Below are 22984 nucleotides of genomic sequence, written 5' to 3'. Positions count from 1 at the left end.
CACTTACTTCCCTGTCTGGTGATGCAGATGCTGCTACAGCAGTCATGCTGCTTGTTGCGCCGCATTCCCAAACTTTGACCATAGACGCCTCTTTTGTGGGTCCAAAATGTTTGCTGCCTATGATGCCTCTATGGTTACTAGGCCATCAGGCCTGTTGCACAGGTTCTAGACATCAGATCGTCTTACTTCTTTAACCCAGATCGCGTTGAACACCCACAAGATGATAGCCCACTGACTCCTAAAATAGTATAGGTGCCCTTAACACAGTAATATGGGGCAAGTTGCATAATACAGCATCCAAGGGGCAAGTAGGCAAGTCTAAAGGGGTTTTGCTGTGGGTGTCCTTTCCATTTTTCTGTGTTTAATTTGGTGAGTAAAAGTTCCCTAGGATGTATGTTGACGGGCTCGAGGCTCCCTGTGCTATATTTAGGTTTATACTAGTGTGAAGCCCTTTGATCTGCCGTTGCAATGTCGAGACATAAACCCACTTTACGGTGAGGAGAACTCATAAAAACATCTCTTTGGCCCCGCTCAAAATAGGAGCGGGACACTCGCTGTTGATTAGTCTATATATGAGCTGACATTAAAATCGACCCTGCAGCAGCAGCGGCAGTGATTCTGAAGAGCCGAGATGAGTGATGTGATGTTTTCTGTTTTCCATTTTCAAAAAAAGTGGATAAGCAACCGGTTGGTCTACTTCATTGTTTTGTTACAGATGAAAGACTTGAAATGAGAAAATATCAGCGTAGTGTTTCCAGAGAGCGGCTCAGCCAACAGCATTTCTGTTCGGAGGTTTGACGACATCTTTCGCAATAATCAAGTTGCTATGTTTAGCTAAGTGATACTGTTGGAAAGGCTTCAGCTATAAATGGAGCACAATATCGACACTCCACACTCAGCTGATCTAACATCTGATCATCTCAGGTGTATAGCGTGGCCCACTGCTAAGACCACTTATATTTCCTCTCTTGAATGTCTTGTCAGACATCTCGGGACTTCAGCTCATGTTCCTGAAGTTTCCATCGGTGAGTCTGGCCTGGTCTGGATTGGACCGGTGGGCATTACCCCGAGCCTGATCTTGCTCCCTGGGCTAGACGGACATGTAAACAACCCTACCGGTAAATCCAGCTAGTGTCGGTAAAGCTCAATCCAGCTGAGCGGATAGGAATAACCAGGAGGTTAAATAACAAGCGAGGACACAGGCCGACATCGTTACGGACCCGGGTGAACAAATTGTCCCCTAGCAACGCTCTTGGTTGTTTCTAAATGACAATTTGATGAAAGCCACCAAAGTTATTAATCATAACAAAGTGGGAGCTGCTGAAAGGGTTGATGGGATTTCAGTTGGCTCTGTGACAACAGGGAGCCCAACAGAGCAGGGTTACACAACCCAGGACGAGTTGCAATTATTCATCTTTTTCCAGTTTTTTCAAATATTCACCCTCTGTATCACTTTTCTGTTTTCTACCACTGTATATCGGCGGCAGCCAGCAAGAACTCCAGGTTTTTGACGAAACTTGTGCCTCACTCTTTGGAGATGACGTAAGAAGATTAGGAGTGAGGCTGGGTCTTCTGTCGGGTCTGTGTGTTTTGGCAAACCTTGCTGAGCAGTGGAGACAGAAGGATGTGAGGGGAGGTGATGTTTAGTCAGGGAGAGGCTTGCACACTTTCTGGAACTTTCGGAGACTTAGCACAGGTCAACTCATCGGCATTCGTATTTCCTGTTTTTTCATAATCTGACAGTCTGCTGATGCTTCTTCCAAATGTTTCTTAGCTCACTATTCAAATATTGACTCTGGTGGTTCTCTCTCTCTTTGTTGTAGATTTTATTTTCTGTCTCTCCTCTCCTCTCCTCTCCTCTCCTCTGTGATGAATCACCACTGAGTCATGAGGGTCCAGTCCGGGGCCGTGGCTAACTGTTCCAGCTGACAGGGATCAGCCAATAGGAAAAAGGGGATGGACCGCACCCTTACTAGATCCACCCTCGCTGCTACTCCAACATCTGACTGTGCACACATGGCATGATTCGGAGAAGTGTCTGCCTTTACTTTCAAGGAAGCAGCCTCCTTACCTCCGCAGTATACTTCCTGGTGTGCTCAAATACAGCATATTTTCAGTCACTTTATCATGTTTAAAAACAAAAAAAATGTATACATTTTCTTCTTTTATCATCTCTAGTGTGTGGTGTCATACCTATAGGTATTACATTCCTCAAAACAGGCTGGTTTCGCTTCTCTCCCCACCTCTTTCCAACAAGAGTCACTCTAGGACAAGGGCGGCCTGGTCCAGTCTGCTCCAGTTCTCTGACTCATTTTAATCATTTGGAGCGGCAGCCAGAAAAAAAAAAAAGGAGAGACTAAAAGGCTACTCTCATTTCATCTAACTGAGTCAGTTTTTGGCAGCCGCTCTCTTTTCCCTCCAAATAAGCAAAGCTGCAGCAGCAGGCGCTGCAAAGGGCTCCGTTTATCGTCACTGCGAGCTGAGCAGACAGAGAGGAATGTGTGACACACATCAGCGCAATCGTCCTCTGACCAGTTCGCCCTCTGCTCACCATGTGCTCGGCTACTTCCTGCTCCTCTCACAATGAACTGGAGTACAAAAGACTGGAGTGTGAATTATGGTATTTTTAAGCCCGGCCCCTATTTTGACGTATTTCACATATAACCTAGGCCCCGTTTTTTAGAATAGTACATATATAAGAATTCCCAACTCGTCAAACCCTGACAGTTGGGATGGAGGCCGTCTCGACCTAAAATCCCAAACGGTCAGTAATTGATGAGTTCGGAAGTCTCGTTCAAGGAGTCGAGTCTGACATCCTCTCAGCTGGACTGTCAAAATCTGTTAAAAAATCAGTTTCTTGTTGGTAGTCCCTCAAGACTCCTCTCTCCAACTCTGACTTACGTTTCCACCATTGTCCTCCTCCCCCTTTTGTGAGATTTCCGAGCAACGCGTCCTCTTAAGCCAGACTTGTAGTTCTGGTTAAGAGAAGTCTCTTATTCTCTGTTATTGTTTTCCGAAATGTTGTCAGACATAAACAAGCATGGTTACATGACTCAGCTCTGCCGGCTGTGGCAATCTATTGCGTAATTCCCAAATTTTTGGTAGGTACAATTGGACACACCGAAACATGCAAATACAGGGCTCGGGTTTAGAAATACTGAAATTTCCCCTATATGCCAGATATTTTAAACAAAGATGCACAAAGCCATCTGGAGGCCAATGTCAACACAGTCGTGAAAACTCTTTATTCATGAAGATGATATTTTTTTCATTGTTCCATTTATCACCTTGTGCCCAAAATCTTTACTCAGCCAACTTGTCACCCTGTGTGTCATTTTACAGATCCTCGGCCAAGCTCAGGTGTCAGCTCTGATGAGAAGAAATGAGAGAGACGAGACTGCGTTCACGTCTCACTTCGGGTTCATTATTGTGGTCGGCTAAAACGCTGAAACACCCACACAGCTGACTGTGATGCTGCCAGCGCCAAACTCTGCATGCGCCTCCCTCTGTTGTTCCCCATGCCCCAGGATGTGGAACAACAGGTGTTCCACTGTAAACCATACCTGACCTGTGGAGCATGCGGCGTATAAAAAGGTCGCATTAACTCTGAATAAACACTTCCTGGTAAAGATGTTCAAAGTACAATCAGCGGTGTAACATTGAGGTGTGACACAGAATGGCTTTCAGGTACGGGAGCACAATTTAAGATGGCGTTGGGCATCTGCATGCCTGATCTTGCGCTCTAGCCTAATGTTTAAACACACTGTCTTCAGTTTTCTGATGACCTCAGAGATGTGTCTGTGGGGGGAGTCATGGGAATGGTGGAAAAGATATAACACTTAAAAATTAAGTTCATATCAAAGTTTTTCTCTCCATCATCACAGTCACTCCATTGTTCCAGATTGGTCAGCCCCCTCCCCGAGGTCCTGCCCGGACTGCCTTGCATTTGACATTTCATTACAGACACCCAACAATAACTGATATTGTTCCCTCATGCAGTCTGAGCCTGCTTGGGCTGGTTACTCTGCCTCATGTTGCTGCTGCTACTGCTGCTGCTGTTGATGCTGAAGAACTGCTGGATCAAACCAGTTGTGTCTGGCTGGACACACACAGAGCCACCAGTGTGACGCGACGACTTACCCTCTCTGATGTGTCACTTCCTTTAGCTCAGAAAGGTCACACGTCTCTCCACTGAGGTCGCCAGAGGTTTTCACTCCAGCAACTTTCTCCCCACATCCTCCCGTTTGGGCTTAGCTGTCGTCCTTTTCCGGGTGCCTGCAGATGTTAACGGAGCTGCGTATCTGTCAGCATGATGAGCCACATCTCCACTTATCGTGCTTGGATTGCGGTATTCATAGAGTGCATCCTCACCACTGAGGTCAGAAAGTGCTCTGTCTCTCCAGGCAAACATCATTTACTCATTTGAGTGCGAGGCACTTCGTCCTGTTTAAACAGGACTGACACAACAGCCCGGGGGACAGAATAAAAATGTTGCCAGCTGACGTATCTGCAAATGACTGCTACGTGTCGTAGGCCACGAACCATGTTGACATTTCTACAATAAGTGTCACATCATGTTCACAGTGCATGTTCGTGACCTGACTTTCATATCGGGAGGTGGAGGGGACGGTGCTGGAATTGAGCAAGAAGCCGGCCAAGCCAGTCACCGCAGCCTGAGACTGTGTTTCAACATCTGTAAGTATTAAACCGCTGGCCTAAAGACACAGTTTTCCAGGCATGGTGACGTCAAAAACTGGATATTTCTGGCAGGAAGTTGAGACATCTCCGACCATGTTTTATAGTGGCCAAAGTGGGTTCTTTTAAAGCAGACCTTGTGTGCTTTTTTTGTTTTTTCCTTTCCTTCTGCATTTATTCAGGAGGTGGGGCACTAAAGAGAAATCAATTATCAAAATCTGTTTTTTGGTGCAGCACTGGACAGAACCAATGTGTTTCCTGAGCATTAAAGCATGTAAACCTATTCTAGTAGTAACCCAAAAGAAAATCATGAACCTGCAAACATGATATGCCTCCTTTAAGCCAAAACATGATCTTTCCCTAACCCTAACCAAGTGTTTTTTTGTGCCTGAACCTCGCCAGGTCACAGACACAACATTGTTTCAACATGATATTGAAAATCTGAACCTAAAGAACTGGAAAGTTGCAACAAGTTGCAACAAAGTTGCACTGTGGTTTGCAGAAACATACATCGCCAACATTTATGTAGATGATTGGGTTGGGCACAGACTTAGATCAGAAAATGAGACATGGTGACTAATGGGTCAGATGAATGTTGTCTTTGAGGCAAACCCTCAAATTCTGCCTTCTCCTAATCCACGGTCGCAGGAATTTAAGAAACAGCGACGACACTGAGAATGCCGCTGATCCTGTTTGCGATCAAAAAGATGATACTGATGATGATGATGCCAGCAGTTGTGGGGGGGGGGGGATGAATGCCGTTGCCACAATAAATAGCCGTGAGGGGATGACAGGACGGCAGCTATCTGTCCCTCACAAGCATTAAGCTGTGACAGCAAAAGCGACCGGTGGGTGATAAGCAAAAACTGGTTCCAGCCTGCTTGACAGAGCAGCGCACGCCAAGGAGAAAGAGCCTGAGAGAGGCAGAGGGAGGGAGGGAGGGAGGGAGAGGGGAACGAGCTAGAGAACGTTCCAAACCGGCCTCACTCCATGACTCTGAAATACTTCATCAAGGCTCTTGATGTACACAGTGTGTGCACACACACACACACTAACTGGCTTTGCACACTCCAGCACAAATGGGTGTGGCGGTGGTGAAAGCGCAGCTCGCAGAGACCCGTACTTGACCTGCACTGGAACACAGCGCGGCTCTCAACAAACAGACAAAAGCAAATTTACAATACTCACAAATTTGGTCCTGTAAAGCTTTTCCATACAAACGAACACTCGGGATGAAAGGATCGCAATCTGAGCCTCAGATCTGATGTTTAATGGCTCTCTGTGCAGGTCTTTGTGTTGAGCAAAACAACATATGTCCAAACGTGATTACTATTTAAGGCTGCTGGGGGGTTGGGGGTGAAAATACATGTGGCAGCCAGCAGGCTACAACTCCAGTGTCAACTTTCACCCACATGTATGCATCTATACAGTACCAGCATACACTGAGGGTACAGACACAAAGGAAATAAACAGACATATATTAAAATACATACAGATGAGGACAACTGACACGATATGCCACAAAGGGCTTGTTGTGCCGGCCAACCAGACAGCATAGTGCGAACAAGATAGCGTGTCATTTGCAGACATGATACGTCTGCTCCCCTGGGCTACATACAACCCGACATTTATGCCCCCTCGTTCAGCCATGTTGGCAAGGCCAACGTGGACAGTGTTGCCTTTCACTTTACAGAATCACATTTCATAGAGCAGCAACAGCTACAACACACTGTGTCTACTGTAATACGGCAGAGAGAGGCTTTGAAGGGGCAGTTATAGACAGACCGAAGAGAAGGTCTGCCTTCTTTTCTTTCCCTCCCTCCACAACAGCTGCATTGGTCATCCAGGGTTGCTCTGCTACACCCCGCGGTCAGCGTCGATCAATGAACCTGCTCATTTCAATGAACATGCCGCATTGATCTATGACGTCTATGTCTATGGCTCAAGACGTCCAATTCGCTCCAGTGCTCCTGGCTACACCTCCACAGGCTCTGCTTTAATCTGCCTGACCTTTTGGAGTCAGTGGATGGAAAGAGTCAGAAGGTCACGTTGTCGGGCCTGGCTGTCAGCAGCCTCAAATAAAAACCGAGAGGACGCTAGACTCCCAGAAAGTACGATCAACACTCAGCGGCTCCAATGCACGTCATGTCCCGCAGTCAAGTTATTACAGAGCCACTGAAGCTCATTCCAAGTGGCTATAATGTTTTTGTTCGCAAACATGAAGAATCAGATGTTGTTTGTAACTAAAGGAGTTTGTCTCACTTTGTTTAAGAGAGCTCAACAACTAAAGCCATATGCTCTTTCTAATTGCACTCCACTAGACTACCTCACATTCTATTTTATCAGAATTCCCCACTTGTGACTAATGACTTTATTAGAAAATTAAACATTTATTAAGCTAATGCTGCCCTACAGAGACCAGTCAGACTGAAGTCAGGAAACGATATTTAAAGTTGTCAGTCTGGCTGGTAACCTGTATATATATATATATATTTTACAGGGAAGATTTAAGAGTCTTATATAAAGGCCTCCATATTTGGCTTTACAAGGCCAAAGTCTTAGTCGAATCGCCCAAGAATAAACACTTACTCAAACTTTTCAAGCAGCGAGACTCCACTGGCAATGCTGAAGCCACCAGATACCCTCCAGGAGCTGTTGGTGATGTCAGACACAGTGAGGCGGCGATGAGTGCGATGTAATTGACGTTGGATGACAAGACGGTGTGGGTCACTTCGGCTATTGAGGTGCAGATAGAGCAGCGCGCTCTCATCTCATTATAGAAAGGGCATCATTTACCATTTTAATGAGGGGTCAGTATAGTGTGCACATACTGTACTGTATGCACACGCACACATTTACTTTAATGTATGTACATATTTGCACCATGTCCTCACTGTGATTATGGCCTGTTCGCTCCCATGGACATGGGGACAGAATGCTCAAACAAACACGCGCACACGTACAAAAGCAACCTCATTTAAACATGTTTACTTTTTGCGCTTTGCATAACACGTCTGCTGGCTCTGCGTCCTAGCTTTCCCTGCACTGTGGCGTGTTTGAGGGAATGGCTGGCGACAGCATTGGGAATGTAGCACTGCGTGCGTCATATACACAGACTCACAAATGCTTACTAACAGTGCAAATCATCCTTGATGTTGACCAATTTTGAGGTTGTGACTGTAGACAGAAGTGCTTGCTCAGCTGTCTGTTTGGGACATGAGGAGCTTGAAAGGGTTGGGCTGAGCCTCCTCTTTCAGTGTGGAATCAAATCTTATGCTATCTTTTATGAGAGCTCTAGCCACTGTCATGCATGCACACCACACTTAACCGATAAAGCCAGGTACTCTCAATTAGATCTGCGACTTAAAGGTCTTGACGACGACGGAAATCTTTAGAAATCAGCCCCCATACCCTTCAAATTATCAGACAGACGTCATAGGAGGCTGATTACTTCATCAAATTACACCTACACATGGGGTAGGTTTACAGTGATTAGATGCAGTCCGGAACACTGTGAGACTGCACAAAATGTACTATTACGTTTGTTCAAGTGTGTGTCTTCGCCACAAGAGGCCTGAACTACCTGCAGTGCAGATCAATTCGAGCATGTGCAAACAGAAAAACAAGGGTGTTAACCAAAGCAACGGGTAGCACACGTTGTGACTCCTCCACCGCCACGTTTGGCCCTCGGCACCGCGACCACTCCTGACTCACCGTCTGGCTGCATTGAATCAACTGACGGGGACCGCTCCAGCCAGGCTTAATGTTTGCAACTGGGTCACTCTATTGTCGCCCGGGACGAGGTGTTGCGTGCTCCGTTTAAAGGTCTGACTCGCTTTATAGTCACCAAAACTGTACACTTATTCAGAGCCCGAAGAATTAAGGGAGAGTTTTCTTACTCGCATTGTGCTGTTTAGAAAGGAGCAAGCGAAAACAGTGAAAAGGTGGCATTATCAGGTTGCGGATATTCACGCCCCTCTCCATTGAATTTAAACAATGATGTAATCCATGGAGATTGCTGTTGTCATAATAAACTTGAACGGTGAACATCACTGACAGTATATGAATGAACACAAGGTCATTTTCTTATTGTTAGACCGTGTAACTTCATCTTCCTGCAAACCTGCCCGAAAAGAATGACTCTCCCAAAAAATACCGGTTAACAACTTCATCAACGGGGCAAGGCAAGCTGTGAAAAGAGAGAGATTGCAAATAGATCCTCGAGTGATGGGGATCTGTGGTCTTTTGTCAGCTGTGCGTTGAGGACGTTGGTGATTGGCCGATAGCTACGAGAGCAGAGTCGTCATCTGAGCATCCACACGGACGGACAGCAAATGAGTGTGAATCAGCTGTTGCCTGGCTGTCAGCGGTCTTATCTCTGTCGTTCCCTCTGGGCACAGACAGATAGAGCGAAGGAAAAAAAAAAAAAAGACCAGGGACTTCATCATAAACATTTCTGCCTCCGGTCTTGTGTCTAAGGGAACGAGGCTGGTGGGTTGGGACATCGGGCTGTTAAATTGCTCTGCCCCCGTACAGCCAAGAGAGGTGATTTAGATAGTTTGAACACTCATCTCCGAGCATCTCATCTGAGAGTCTATGAAGTGCTTGCAGAGAACTTTTATTACTTTTATATCAGCCAGCAAAATCAGCGCCTCACACATCTGAATATGCCTGAGACATCCTGCACAGGGGAAGAAGCAATCTTACACATTCAATCATGTTTAATCCTGGAGCTAAGGCTCATTCTTGACCTTTGAAATAGTAGTTTGGGAGGCAACTCCAATCATAAGAGCCTCTCCTTGTTGGATTGTCCAGATCCTTTTTGCGGGGCTTCAAGCTAAACGTGTGTTTGTGTGTGTGTGTGTGTGTGTGTGTGCGCGCGCGTTTGTTTGAAAACAATGGCGTCTCCTCAAGAGGTTGGGCGTAGCTGCTATAGCGTCAGTTACATCGCAGAGGAGATCCATCTTATTGAAAGATGAGCAAAATCAGAGCAGAGGGCTTTTCTTGATGGAAAAGATGTTTTCGCTCGTCTCACGACTGACTTTGGTAAGAGTTGGTGGTGCTGTCCCATGTTTAATCTGACCAGTGGAAGTCAGCCTGCGATAGATGGTGATAGATGCCTGCCAAGCATTAGGCCCATTTCTTTTTTGCATCCATTATTTTGGATTCTTGATCACTGAATCAATGAAATCGATCCAGATCAGCTGAGCTTTACACCCCTTTTAAAAAGTGGATTTACCTCTATTTTACTTAATAAAGTGGAGAGAGGAGATGGGGACAGAGGTAAAGTGAGCAATGGCTGAGGTGAACACTAACACACAGGCACACACACCCTCAGTGCCCGCTGCTGCTTGCTTGCTTACGGCTAGCGAACAGTAATTCTGTCTGTTCGGGACCGATAAACGTGAGATCAAACTCACTTGTGCTGAACACAGCTAGCTAGTTAGCCCTTAGCTCTCTTTTTAGCTCTGAGCTAGGTGTTGGTGTTTATGGCCAGGCTTCATCCATCTAGGCCCAAGCTTCATTACTCATTTTTCAATCAGCCATGTGGTTCAACAATGGCCCTTCAGGCACCTGACATGACGGCTGCCCTGGCCACTATTTACACTTCATGGGACACTCTAATGACAGACCAGGCCCGAGAGGAACACCCTGCTCGATGATGTTATCATACCACATGCAACAGCTGTGGCTCAAAGGTCATCAACAACGAGCAAACAATGAATCCTCATTCGTAGCAGCTGTCACTCTTCACTTCTTCCCGCCTTTTTATTGGCTTTTTAAAAGACTCGACAGATCCATTCCTAAGGGTTCATAAACTAATCTAAGCCTGCTGCATAATAAACACTTGACCTCCAGCATTAGATTAGATTGGAACTGTACACTGTGGCTTATTACATAACTAAAATATACTGCGAAACATGCTAAAAAGTGCGCTGGGTTCCCAATCGGTCAGCAGATTTCATGCAGCAGTTAATTTAGATGTCTATCAGCAGATCAAAGGTTTGGGAGCTTCTGCGTTTCTTCTGCAGCGGATCGATGTCCTTGTGCTCTGCAGAAATTAATGATGTCGGTCGCTCCGCGTCTCATCAACGATGATGACATAACACAGTCCAAAGGCAACGCAGTCTGCTCTAATGGACACATAATGGAAATATGTCTGAGCTGTAATGTCGCCACGATGGCAGGCAGCAATAATGCATTAAAATTAATTGCTCGTGTCTTAACTGCTTTTCTTAGAAAGGGGCAAGCGATGAAACAGACCTGTTAGAAATGCTCGGAACGACCTGTTGGCTTTTTCTTAGTTTTCCCGGAGGAACGACCAGCACTGACAGGTAAAGGAAAATGAGGTAACCAGCATGCGGAAAACAGAGACGAAACGCACACCAAACATTGTTGACCGAGGATGTAATAGGATTTCCATTAGGATACTGGTGCTTCTGAAACGTTGCTACTTGGCCACAGAGGTGGAGCGAAAAACAGGGAAAAAGAAAAGTTCAGCACATTTAGTCGCAACCAGCCTCCCACTCCAGAGAGGGGTGAGAGGAAGATCAATACATTTTATGGATTTCAGAGCGAAGAAACACTGGCTCTGATTCACTTCCTCAATAAAAATAAACTGGTTATTGTATAAAAGATGAAAACAGTCTTTTTTCTTCCCATTCTTCCCTCTATAGTCTCACCCCCATTTGCCTGAAGGAGAGAGAAGTCATTAACCAGTAGGAGGGAGGTTTATAAAGAAACATTTTCTGAGTGCCAAAATATCTTCAAGTATCACACTCGTATCCTAATGCTGCAGTGCTCTCATCATGTGTTGGCATCGTGACCTCAGCCATCATCCACACTGGACCTTCGAGAGGAACGTTAATTATCATGCAATGGTATCGGTGGAAATGAAAGGGTGGATGGATGATTCCTGCTTTAGCCCATCTCTTCTCTTTCAAATGTTCCATGCCTCTTGTGCAACCACCAAGTTCAGAAGTCGAGCTGATATAGGGCAGAGGTGAAAGGTCGGTGCACGAGTCGAGTAGACGTTGGATTCCAGGAGGTTCAAAGCTGGTGTTGAAGTTAAAAGGGGAATATTTGCTTGTACGTTCAGCCCATCTCCGTGACCTGATTCTTTATGGAGCAGATCAAAGGGGAGCCTTTGCTCTGAAAAAAAAATGCTGTTAAGTGACTCGAACATGACCGTAGAGCTCACATAATCTTAAGATTACGCATACTTTTGAAAATTCCCCATGGTCCTCATGCACTGCATCTGCGAAACCGACTCTCTGTGTGGAACTGGTTCTGTGAGGCAGTGATCGCTCAATCTGTGAGGGTGTGACCCCTGACCCCTGCGGGACTCACTTACATAACCATCGGAGGCACCCGTCAGTTGTAGACGGCCTGGTTAAGGGGCAAGAAGGAATCAGCACAGTGAAATGTAAAATAAATGGTCAATCATTTATTAACAATGTTACACAGTTTCTATCCTCAGCAGCAGCAGTTCTGCTGAGATCACATCATTCACTAAGTCTCTACACGGAAAAAAAAAATCCAGATATACATTCAGAAAACAACTCCATCAAGGATTTTAAAAAATTAATTTAGTAAAACATTTATGTATACGTTCATATATATATAAACAGATGTACAGTAAAAATCGCATACAGTATCAAAGATTTATATGAAAATGTTCTATTCAAAAAACTGTGTTTAGTGCAAAAGCATTTTATAATATAAAAATACTGTTGTAATTCTTTTCTGATATGAAGAACAGACGACATGGGATCCATGTGAGGTGAAAAGGTTAGAGGTGTGTGTCGGCGATGGGGATTCGTCTCAGCTCAACTATTTGGGAGTTGGTCACGCTCCCTCCATCGTGGCTTCCAGGGATGGACTCGTTGTCGCTGACGTTGAGGCCAGTCCCTGAGACAGACACGAACGGTTGCATTAAAATTTGTCTTTCTATTTATTATTCATCCTTGTAGTTTTCCCTCTATTACATCTCTGGAATTTCTATCCGTATAAGTCTGTGTCTTTTAATTTCAATTTTGAGAGCCATTAAACGACAGGCCCAACAAGGGGGTGCTTTATAAACTTTAAAAATTTTGGTTTATCGTGCATGAACACTTTAGAAAAACATTCCTGAGTAGATAATGTCTGAGAGATTTTGTGTTAAAACTACAGTGAAATGAGTGTTAACAGGTGAAGTGTGGTCCTACAGTTAGATTTTAATGGGTTAACACAACTTTCTGGTTGTGTATAATTAGGGATTTTGAAAGTCTACTTCTGTGAAGCTCCAGAAAAGTTTTGTGGACTACAAAACTTCACATGATGTTCATCAGCATGTGGGTCAGTGTATAATGACTTTATTTATTTATTTATTTTAACTTACACTTAAATATTCAACATCCACATTATCTGTCACATTTGCCAACAAAGCAATATGCAATCGATGCTAACGTGTCATAATCTCTGTGTTATCAGACTGTATACTGCACTGTATCTCATCAGTAGTGGCAATAAATGGCTGCTGTACTCTGATGTAAGAGTGGAAGTAGGCTGTGAAAGAAAGTAAATGATTGTAAGTCCAAGAGATAAATCATACAGCATGCTTGTTGATGTACTGTATTTACTGTGCAGTAAACACATGCTCAGTAATGCATGCAATGTATGTATAGCAGGCCTATTCAACGTAGATTTAAAAGAAGTGTTAAGGGGGCAGACTTCTATATTTCCACAGTTGATGAACAATGATATATAAAGTATACAAGGAAAAAAACAATGCAACTTTTCATTCTTGGATGGATGGATTGTCAGTTTGAGTCTTGTATATTCCCTCTACCTGTACTACCGGGGTTCAAACTTTTTTTTGATGAAATAATAGCATTTTTTTTAGCTTTTAACAGACGTAACTAATGAATGGGTTATCCTACTAACAAAATGTTCATATTGCAGCAAAGAGGTTGTTCAAAGGCCTCTGGTTGAATAGGTCTGCTATAGTATGCCAATGTATGAATGCTTTGTGTAATATGGATTTTATACAACAGTCACCAGGGCATGTGTACTGTGCTGTGGGTGTTCAACGTGAATGAAATGTTTCAGGTTTAGTTACTTCCCATCTTATTTTGCAGTGTGATCCTTATGTGACATGTTTTACCTTCCACTTCCCGTCTTTGTGTTTTTTCTCATTTGATTGCCCTCTTAGTTTCACTTGTTTCTTATTAGTCTTCCCTCTCTCGTGTATTTAAGTCTGTTTCTTTCCCTCTCTTGCCAGTTTGTTTGTTCTGTTTCCTGTTGTCAGTCCTGTGTCTCCCGTGTCCAGTGCTTCTTTGTTGTGTACTCTTTTGGTTTTTGGACTTCTTTATTTTTGGAATTGCCCCTGCCTGCTTCCTTTGTTTTTGTTTCCTTTTGTTGCCAGCTTTTTGTTGACTTCCTTTTGGTACTTGAATTTTGGATATTGTGTTTTGGACTTCAGCTTTGTTGTTAAAGCATTTTTTTTCACCCTTCTGCCTCCCCATGTCTTGTTTGGGCTCCTTTTTGTTTTTGAGGATAACTTGAGAGATAACAGAAAGAAAGAAAGAAAGAAAGAAAGAAAGAAAGAAAGAAAGAAAGAAAGAAAGAAAGAAAGAAAGAAAGAAAGAAGAGAATCTTATATAGATTCAGCAACTGTTGAAAGGATTTCTCCAAATGACTAGATTTGGCACTACATGTGCAGTCTTGATGTGTTTTCTTTCTTGAGAATCTAGTTTTTTCACTCCGCTCCCCAAAAAAGTGCATCAGTATTTGTTCATATGATTTACTTTTCTCATGTTTAAGTCAATCTTTTAACAATATCTCTAAAAGATGGAAGACACTAAATACCTGTCTCTGTCTTGATCAAGTTTGTTGGCTGTTAAAACACCAGAAGCAATAATGGAAATAACTTCCATGATATAACCAGGGGAGCATGAAGATTCGCTGACTAATGCAGTCAGTATGTCAAGGCTCCCTCTGACTCTACGTGATAAGAAAAAAACTACTCATCAACACTAAAACCAGCACGTTAATGATCAGCTCTGTGTCGTAACGAATGGAGTGCATGTGCTGCGAGTACGTGTGCTTCTGTGCGTGTTAATAGTTCACTGCCAAATGAGGAGTGAAGACCCTCATTACTGCCACTCCTCAGTGACCCCCATCAGGTGGTGCCCTATTATGTAATCCTGATGAGGGAATTATCTTTACTACTCACTGTCTGGTTGAGATTATAGCAGGTTTTAAGTTCAGTGTGACATGCACAGATAAACAGAAGGTCACAGGACACCAGGGAAGGTGTAAAATGGAAGAACATCCTTAAGAAATTGCAAAGAAGATTAAGCTGCAAGTTTGGATTCTATTCCCCACACAGCAAAGATCAAGTGTCTCCCTGACAGTTATATTTTCTTGAGGCCATGCCAAAGGCCTGCAAGGAGCCAAGTGATTTGACTTAATTAAATCTTCCAAACTTGCCTTTCTGCTACCCTGAATAACATGAATTATTACTTTGCGCTGCTGAATCTGCAGACGAGGGGACATATAAATTCCCTGGCCTGGTTGCTGCAGCCTCAAGGCTATTTAAGGTTGAACACCAGCCCTGCTCGGGACAGCAGGGAGAGGTCAGGAGAAGAGCAGACCAAGCCAGAGAATGCTGTAACTGTCTGCTTGTTTACTCGAGATTGATTGACTTGAAACACAAACCTCTGCGTCTGATTCACGCTCTCACCACACAATCAATAAGAGGATATTTCTGTCAAAGTTTTTTACTCGCTGTAACACTATCCTCTTATCCTAATCCACATTTATTAACCACCGTCAGCCTCTCCAGCTCACACCTGCTCGGAAGGACTTTTAATTTGGCTGTCTCCATGGTTACGAATTTTGTTTTTCTGGGATGCACGCTGGCAGCTCTCAAGTAGCTGCAGAAAATACTGCAGGCACCTAAACACACTGTGAGGCAACAACAAAGTAAAGTTTGCTGCAGGTTTCAGGATTGAAAACCTGCTCCGTCAAAGTCAAATCAGACCCCAGGCCTTCAGTTTTAATGGCCTAACCCAGAAGAAGAAGAATTGCTCAGTAATTTTTAATGATTAATTTATTTTTCTTGAGAGTTATTTCTTGCCACCATTATCCCAATAGATTAACCCTAAAATTCACCATGACCTGTCCTCAGTCCTATAAACTTTAGGGTCTTATTCAGGTTGGTTTGTCTGCCTCTGCGTCATACCTCTTATCTCTCTCAGAGAGAACACCATATGGAGGAGCATATTGTTGCTCTTTCCATGATGTGAGACTAAAGCAGACATGGATATGCTAATTGACAGTTTTAAATGATCAGCTGTCCATTACCAGGAAGAATAACAGAGACCATAAAACAATAAATAACCAGAGAATTAGAATCAGATCCAGGGATGAGCACCAGACAGAAAACTCTTTCTATAATTAATCCTAATCCGCAGAACAGAGGTAGTATGAACTTATTATGGGGTCTTAACAGTAAACAGCATGCTTGAAGATTACTCATTACATTACAGTGGTACAGCAGCATGGCTCAAATGGTTGACAATATCTTGATTCTGCAATGTGACACTAAAACTGATACTCATGCTAGCAAACTACATCTTCGGCCGCAACACTGAAACTCATTACTTGCTCATCATTTTCAAAGAAAGACAAAAGGATAATATTTACTTGATATTCTGAAAAATGAGGCTCACACTTTTCAGTGCATGGATTACACTGCCGTGCAGCTGAGCACATACGATCAGGGCTACAGCAGATTCTCAAATAAGATTTCTGAAAGCATCCCTGCATTTATTCAACATTAATGTATTTCTTGCACTCTTAAAGTAACAGAATACAGCTTGTTCATATTAACCATTTAGGATAGAAGCCTGCTTTGCCTGCAGTGATAAACCTTCTCCTTTTTTAGACCGGTCGTTTTCCAAGTGTGTGAAATTACTTGAGCAAAGTTCCTCACTTTCTGTCGATGTCTCACATTAAGCTCCTATTGGCTTTTGTCCAGCTGGGCCTGATTCTTATTCAGACACTGTGAAACAATTACTCACTGATTTAAAGGAGTGAGAAGAGGACTGTGTGCGTGTGTGTTTATGTGTGTGTGTGTGCGTCTGTGTATGTATTGGTGAAATATCAGTTTGTAGTTTGGGCCCTTGGCTAATGAAACGTTGATGGGAACAGAGGAAGAATGGTTGCCATGGCAGCAGAGAGCTTTAAGGTACGCAGAAGAATGACTAAGCAGGGCTGATTCTTATAGATGCAATATATACTGTATGGAAGTATACTGTGAAATAATGAAATACACACTGACACATACACAACACCTCTCTCTTTCTCGTTGTCTCTAACTATTATAAACTCATGACATCACTGTGTTTTCTAACTTTAAACCACATGTGCAACAGCTGGTTAAAGCTTTTAATTTGTAATCAAATTGAGTTTTTCCTTTGATATTTTAAAAAGGTGTTGGGGCCAACACATTGTTTTGGATTTTGGTGACAGTACACAGTGCCCTTATTTTTTATTTCAGAGAAAAGTACTAGCTCAGAAGTGTTCACAGGACATTTATTCATGCTTTCAGTCAAAGTTTGACTAAATCAAACTGATGTTTCTTATTGACTCAGTAACTTATTAAACTTGTCTAGTGAACTGCAAACCTTGAAACTTTTTTTGTGATGAAATGCTGAAACCAAAGAGAAAACTAATTGCAATTTTAGGGGCTAAAGCTGCTCAAAAATCATTAAACTTTGCATATTAGTTATATGTGATAAAAATGTTTGTGTTTTATGGCCCCCATGTATAGTTTCATCTAAATGTATGACACTTGGTACATGTGTACCAAGCTTAGACCTACAGAAAACTATCTTGTTGCCATGACCTTAACTCAACAGGAAGTCAGTCATTTTAACTGTGGTGCTTTTTTTGGGTGATTTGCACACATTGTTCTTATTATACTGTGTTCCTCTGCTACAGCCTGTCTTGGCTGGATCTCCATCAGACCTCAACAGGACCTTTCTGCTTGTATGTATGTTAACCCTAACCCAAAATAATAAACTTAAAATAATATTCAGCAAAAATGTGACAGTTTTAAGCATATTTGAGGTAGAATAATAGTAAAAAGATTTTATACAGCAAAAGAGAAATGTATTGTGCTACACCACATAAACAGCATGGATATGTAAGTGTACAATGCATCTGTACTTTCATGGGATCCTCACCAGTTTTTAAGGCAAATATGAGATCATCAAACTCCTGCGACTCCTCATCAGTGGTGACCAGGTTGGTGTTGATGAAGCCTCCCTCTGTGGTGTACGTCCCCATCACGGGACTGGGTTTATACACACTGCTGGGCTGACTGCTGGGTCGCAGTGATGCTCGCTCCCAGTCTGCTGACACCTGAAACACACAGATATGCACATACAGCTCTATGAGAATATGCACATTATCATGCATGACTCATAGTTGTTATGGAACTCTGACTGAACCTCGATTTATGTTTTTTTTTTTTTTTTTTTTTTACTGTACAACCTTGGCAATAACAAATTCCTTTGAAAATCTAATGAATAAACTTGAAATTGCATGATGGTAAAGAAACAGAACGTTACTTGATTTTCAAGTAAAAGTGAGATGTGAGGTTTGACCTTGAGAAAAGCAATGTAATGCAAATGTATTACCTCTGCCAAGAAGATGATGTTTTTACCCATGTTTGTTTGTTGGTTAACTGGCATTACACAAAAACTACTAAACAGATTTTCACGAAACTTGGATGGAGGATGGGTCTCAGGCCATTATCTTTTGCTGCTGATGTGGATAAAGGGATGGCTCCAGAAATCTATTCATGTAAACCATATAACATATTCCAATACATATCAAGGTATACAATAAAGCAGATAAAGTGTTCATGTGATGTTCATAAATATTAAACTGATGCCCAAAAACATAAACTTCACATGAGCGGAGGGCAAAATCAGGCTGACCTTCCTCCTCATCTATATTCTCTCTCTCTCTCTCTCTCTCTCTGACACACACAAACACACACACACACACACACACACACACACACACACACACACACACACACACACACACGCACACACGCACACACACACACGCACGATTAATTCAGAGAATGGTTTCGTCTGTCAGCCGTGTAATCATGTCTGTTAAGAGTTAGGGTCAGGCAGAGTTCATGTTGTCCAGGCACCCCAACGGGTTAAGGCCAACTCACAGGGTCACAGTGGGTTCATGGGGTGACAGCAAGGTTAGTGGGTTTAGAGTTTCATACAGAGTGAGCCTTACAACATGGAAATTATGCTGCCAGCACAGTCAGACAGATGACTGTCTATTAAGAGCCCCAAATTTGTATCTTTCAGGGCCACTTAAAGGGTTTATAATAAATTCATTTTGTGACGGGACACAAAATGTCAGAGAGTGAATTAAAAAGCTATGTGGAACAACAGCTACACTGTTTTTTGTGTGTTTTCGTATTTATTTATTTTTCACAAAAGCTACATGAATCCATCCTCTCTTCTTGTTTTCTGCTGTGTTCATTAATTATGAATGCCTCATCTGTCCACGTACATGCATAAATGTGTCTGTCTGTGCTTTTGTACAAACTTCTGAGGCTTGCTGGGCTGTAACCGGTACAGAGCGTCCCAGTGAGGTGAACAAAGCACCACCAGGCACCTCAGATCTGTCCTATCAACTCTGAGGGGATTCAATGTTCATACTACAGTCCTCTACCCAAAGTCTAATCTCACTTCAGTTTCCTTTTAACCAATGCACTCCACAAATTGACACTCATGTAACACTCTAATCGCCACTCTAAGCTGTCTCTATCTGCGCTCTTATTTTCTAGCTGGGCTGTAGCCAAATCTCAGAGAGGTGTGAGTGTGCTCTCATGAATAAAACAAGATTACTGGATTCCTACATGTGGAGAGAGACTGAACAGATGAGAGGGATTGGGGAGTTCCCAGGAGTAATGGAGTTAAACCTGCCCCCTTTTTTCTTTTCCTTCTTCCCCCTCCATCTCACCAGCTCGGTCCTTATAGGGTATTCTCCAGGGACACAGAGACTACAGAAATACTGCATGTGTGTGGCTCTACGGTGTGTATTCAGTGTGTGCTTACATGACAGAAAGGTCATAAGAGGAGCTGATGTGGGTGTTTGTGGGAGGTATGATGACCATGAAGACTCATTTAACATGAGATATACAGATGTTACATAAGTCTGAAGTGAACAGGCAAAACGAGTCATGAGCGCTTTCTGTGGAGTTACGCTCAGCTGATGTGAGAGATGTGTGAAGGAGAAACCAGGAATGGACAAATCGAGCTATGGGAATGATGGCATGGGAAAAAACCAGGAGGGAGGAAAATCAGCTAACAGAGGAGGTGGAACACACTGAGGAAAGGCAAAACCAAGATTGAGATGTTCCAATTACATACGTATGAAAATGTTTTTAAACAGCTTGGTCTAATTAAAACAAAAATAAAGTTAATTCCTACAAAATATAATAATATTTCACTCAATATTAGCTGGATTTGTGTGATTTTTCAGTCGGTTATAAAATGAGGATGTAGTTGGGAGTGGATGATGAATTGCACTGTAACTAAAAATGCTAAGAATTGGAGCAAAGACTACGGAACGTATGGGTTATAAATGCTGTAAATCTGTGTTATCAAGTATGTATAAGATGTCTAGCTTGCTTACACAGGTGTATTAGTTTCTCTGATAGACCATTAAGCTCTGTGTGTGTATGCAAGTGTGTGTGTTTACCTCCTCCATGGCGCTGATGAGATTCTGAGTTGATTTGCTGATGTCGCCCCCTACAGTGGTGGGTCCCCCTCCCTGGTAGGTCGAGTCGGGACTGTCATGGCCGCTCATCTCTACTGTGTAACTGGCTTTAGTAGGCCAACACAGCTGGTTGTGCATGACGAAGTACACCGCAAACACATACAGGCCCTGTGGAGAAAGAGGGGAAATCTGCATTAGGAAATAAGTTCAACATTCTCAACATCTCTGTTCATTTATGTTTTGCAAAGCTGTTCAGTATCATATACGATCAGTCTAAAGGTGCAGACATGAAATAACTTGCAGCCCGCTCTTAGGACAAAGTCTCTGATGCCGGTAGGTTGCATGATTGCTTGTACAACAGTACAAAGGTATAGAACAGCAGCAGCAATCTCTTGCATGATTGATGTAGTATTACTTCATCATTGAGACCATGACATCATTGGCACCCTGGTATTTCTGTTTCCTCCATTTCCTTGTCATTACCAAATCCTCTTGGTCAACAGCACCGGGCTGAGAATTACCCCAAAACACAGGAGTGTCAAATACCACAGGGGCATCCCGTATTTCACAACACCCATCCCCGGGTGATGACGGCAGACAGAGGTTGAATGCACAAGCGCACAAAAGTGTGAATGCATGTGCATATGGGTGAAGTCAACCACGCAGTCTTTGCAGACAGAAGCACAGTCTGACACACTGTGGTTGAGTGAAGAAATAGAGATGGAGTAAGTTCCTTCACACAATGACAGACAGTAAAACATTCACTGTCTTTGCAGAAGATTTCTCAGGAAAAGTCATTTGTGCCTGACGCCTTGTTCGGAACCCAATATTGCCAGCAGTTGGTAGGTACACCTGTCGCTTGGAAACTCCTGCAGCCAAAAGTCTAAGTGAGTTGGCCTCTATAGTTACATGTGTGCGAGCAAAACAAACATTCCTACTTTTGATGTCTATATTATTTACAGTATATGGAGTGAAAACTGTGAGTGTGAGAGCAGGATCTAAGAGCTAAAAAATGTAATGACATGCATATGTTAGGGTATAGTGAAGCAACAAGGCTAAGGATGCATTTTCTCACGTATGTGTTATCAAGGCTGAGTAGAGTATGGAGTACTGTGCTGAAATGATCACGCTTTTAACATCAGGCATGACCAAACAGAATTTTTTTAAACATCCTTCCCGAAAAAGCTATTTGTTATATATTCATAGTATAAAGCTTGTTGTTACCAAACCACAATGTTTATAGTTTGTCTAACAGCAATTCAGACAGCCAATTAACTTGGAACAGTAAACCTCTCCAGCATGCTTCTATATGTAGTAAAGCCATCATCATTACCCATGTAACTGAGGGAGAGTGACATAGAAAGGGATTATAAACACCACTGATGGTTGCAATCACCATCACGAGGAAGACAACAGGAACCATAAGAGGAAACTGTATGTTTATGGGCGCACTGTAAAATAGGAACAAGAAGCATGAAAGAGGGAAAAGAGGGCTGCAAATAGATAAAACACATGGAACATACAACAGGTGTGCTTTACAACCTGGCTGTTCTTTATGAGTGAGTTACACAAACCGTCTGTGAGTGCTGTAAATCCTGAAATAAAATGGGACATTTCCAGGTTAGGAAAAGTTAAGTGGTGTGAAGACTGACTGTACTGCCGTGACTTTTTGTTTGCATTTTGCTGCATATGTGTGTGTGTGTGTGTGTGTGTGTGTGTGTGTGTGAGACTCTTCCCTGTGTGATAACATAAAACATATAACAAAAGCAGCCAGGTGTGTATGCACATATGGGTGTGCATGTCGCAATTCACTGCAGCATGTGTGATTAGCACAGATCATTAGCAGGCTGTGCAGCCTGAGGAACAGGCTTTGCTACCATAGGCCTGTTATGTAAGTGTTCCCTGATCACTGGAGAGGCCACGTCTTTAGATATGGAAAGCACAGACCTAAGGTGGTGGGGTGGGGGGAAGAAGCAAAGCTTGGCTCAAGGAAAAGTGAAGAGGGATGGAAGAAAAGCCATGAGCACAAACTTTTGGAGGTTTTCTTAGTCCGCTGAATGGACTCATATGATCTTGATAATGTTGTTGTTGGGGCCAGTGTGATTGTTTTTAACTGGAAAATCAATGCAATATTCCTCTCAATCCTAACATGAAAACGTGTATTGTGTTTGTGGAAATCATTGTCTGTTCTCATGAAAGCAACAGATCTATTTCCCTCAAATCCTAACTCTTTGCAGGCTTCACAGAGATGATTGCGTGTGTGCGGACACGTGTAGACCCGGGTCTTCTTATCCATAATAACACACAGATATCCTGTGTCCTATTTTTAGGCAAGTACAAAGGTTGAATGAGGAAGCGGTGGTGGAATTGAATTGTAATGGAGCATGGTGCTGCTTCACTACTGTGGATGTTTCACAGCGAGGTAAGGTTGACCGGTAGAGGGGCCGCCGCAGGAGGAGATAATGAGGGGTGGTGCTGT

At 43.1% G+C, this 22984-nt stretch overlaps 1 protein-coding gene across 2 annotated transcripts in view; it reads right to left on the bottom strand.

Moving 5' to 3' along the window:
• Positions 1-12115: 12115 nt before the first annotated feature.
• adgrv1 (adhesion G protein-coupled receptor V1) overlaps positions 12116-22984 on the bottom strand; it is a 116458-nt gene continuing 105589 nt past the window's right edge. For both annotated transcript variants that reach the window (XM_037097364.1, XM_037097365.1), the window contains 3 exons: positions 20488-20673; positions 17931-18108; positions 12116-12606 (listed from right to left, as the gene is read on the bottom strand). In XM_037097364.1, coding sequence (XP_036953259.1) covers positions 12488-12606; positions 17931-18108; positions 20488-20673 — 483 coding nt within the window. In that variant the 3' untranslated portion in view covers positions 12116-12487. The remainder of the gene's footprint in view (positions 12607-17930; positions 18109-20487; positions 20674-22984) is intronic.

The sequence above is a fragment of the Acanthopagrus latus genome, chromosome 5 (genome assembly GCF_904848185.1).
Source record: "Acanthopagrus latus isolate v.2019 chromosome 5, fAcaLat1.1, whole genome shotgun sequence".
Lineage (NCBI taxonomy): Eukaryota > Metazoa > Chordata > Actinopteri > Spariformes > Sparidae > Acanthopagrus > Acanthopagrus latus.
The sequence above is the reverse complement of the archived record's forward strand: the minus strand, read 5'-3'. Positions and strand labels throughout refer to the sequence as shown.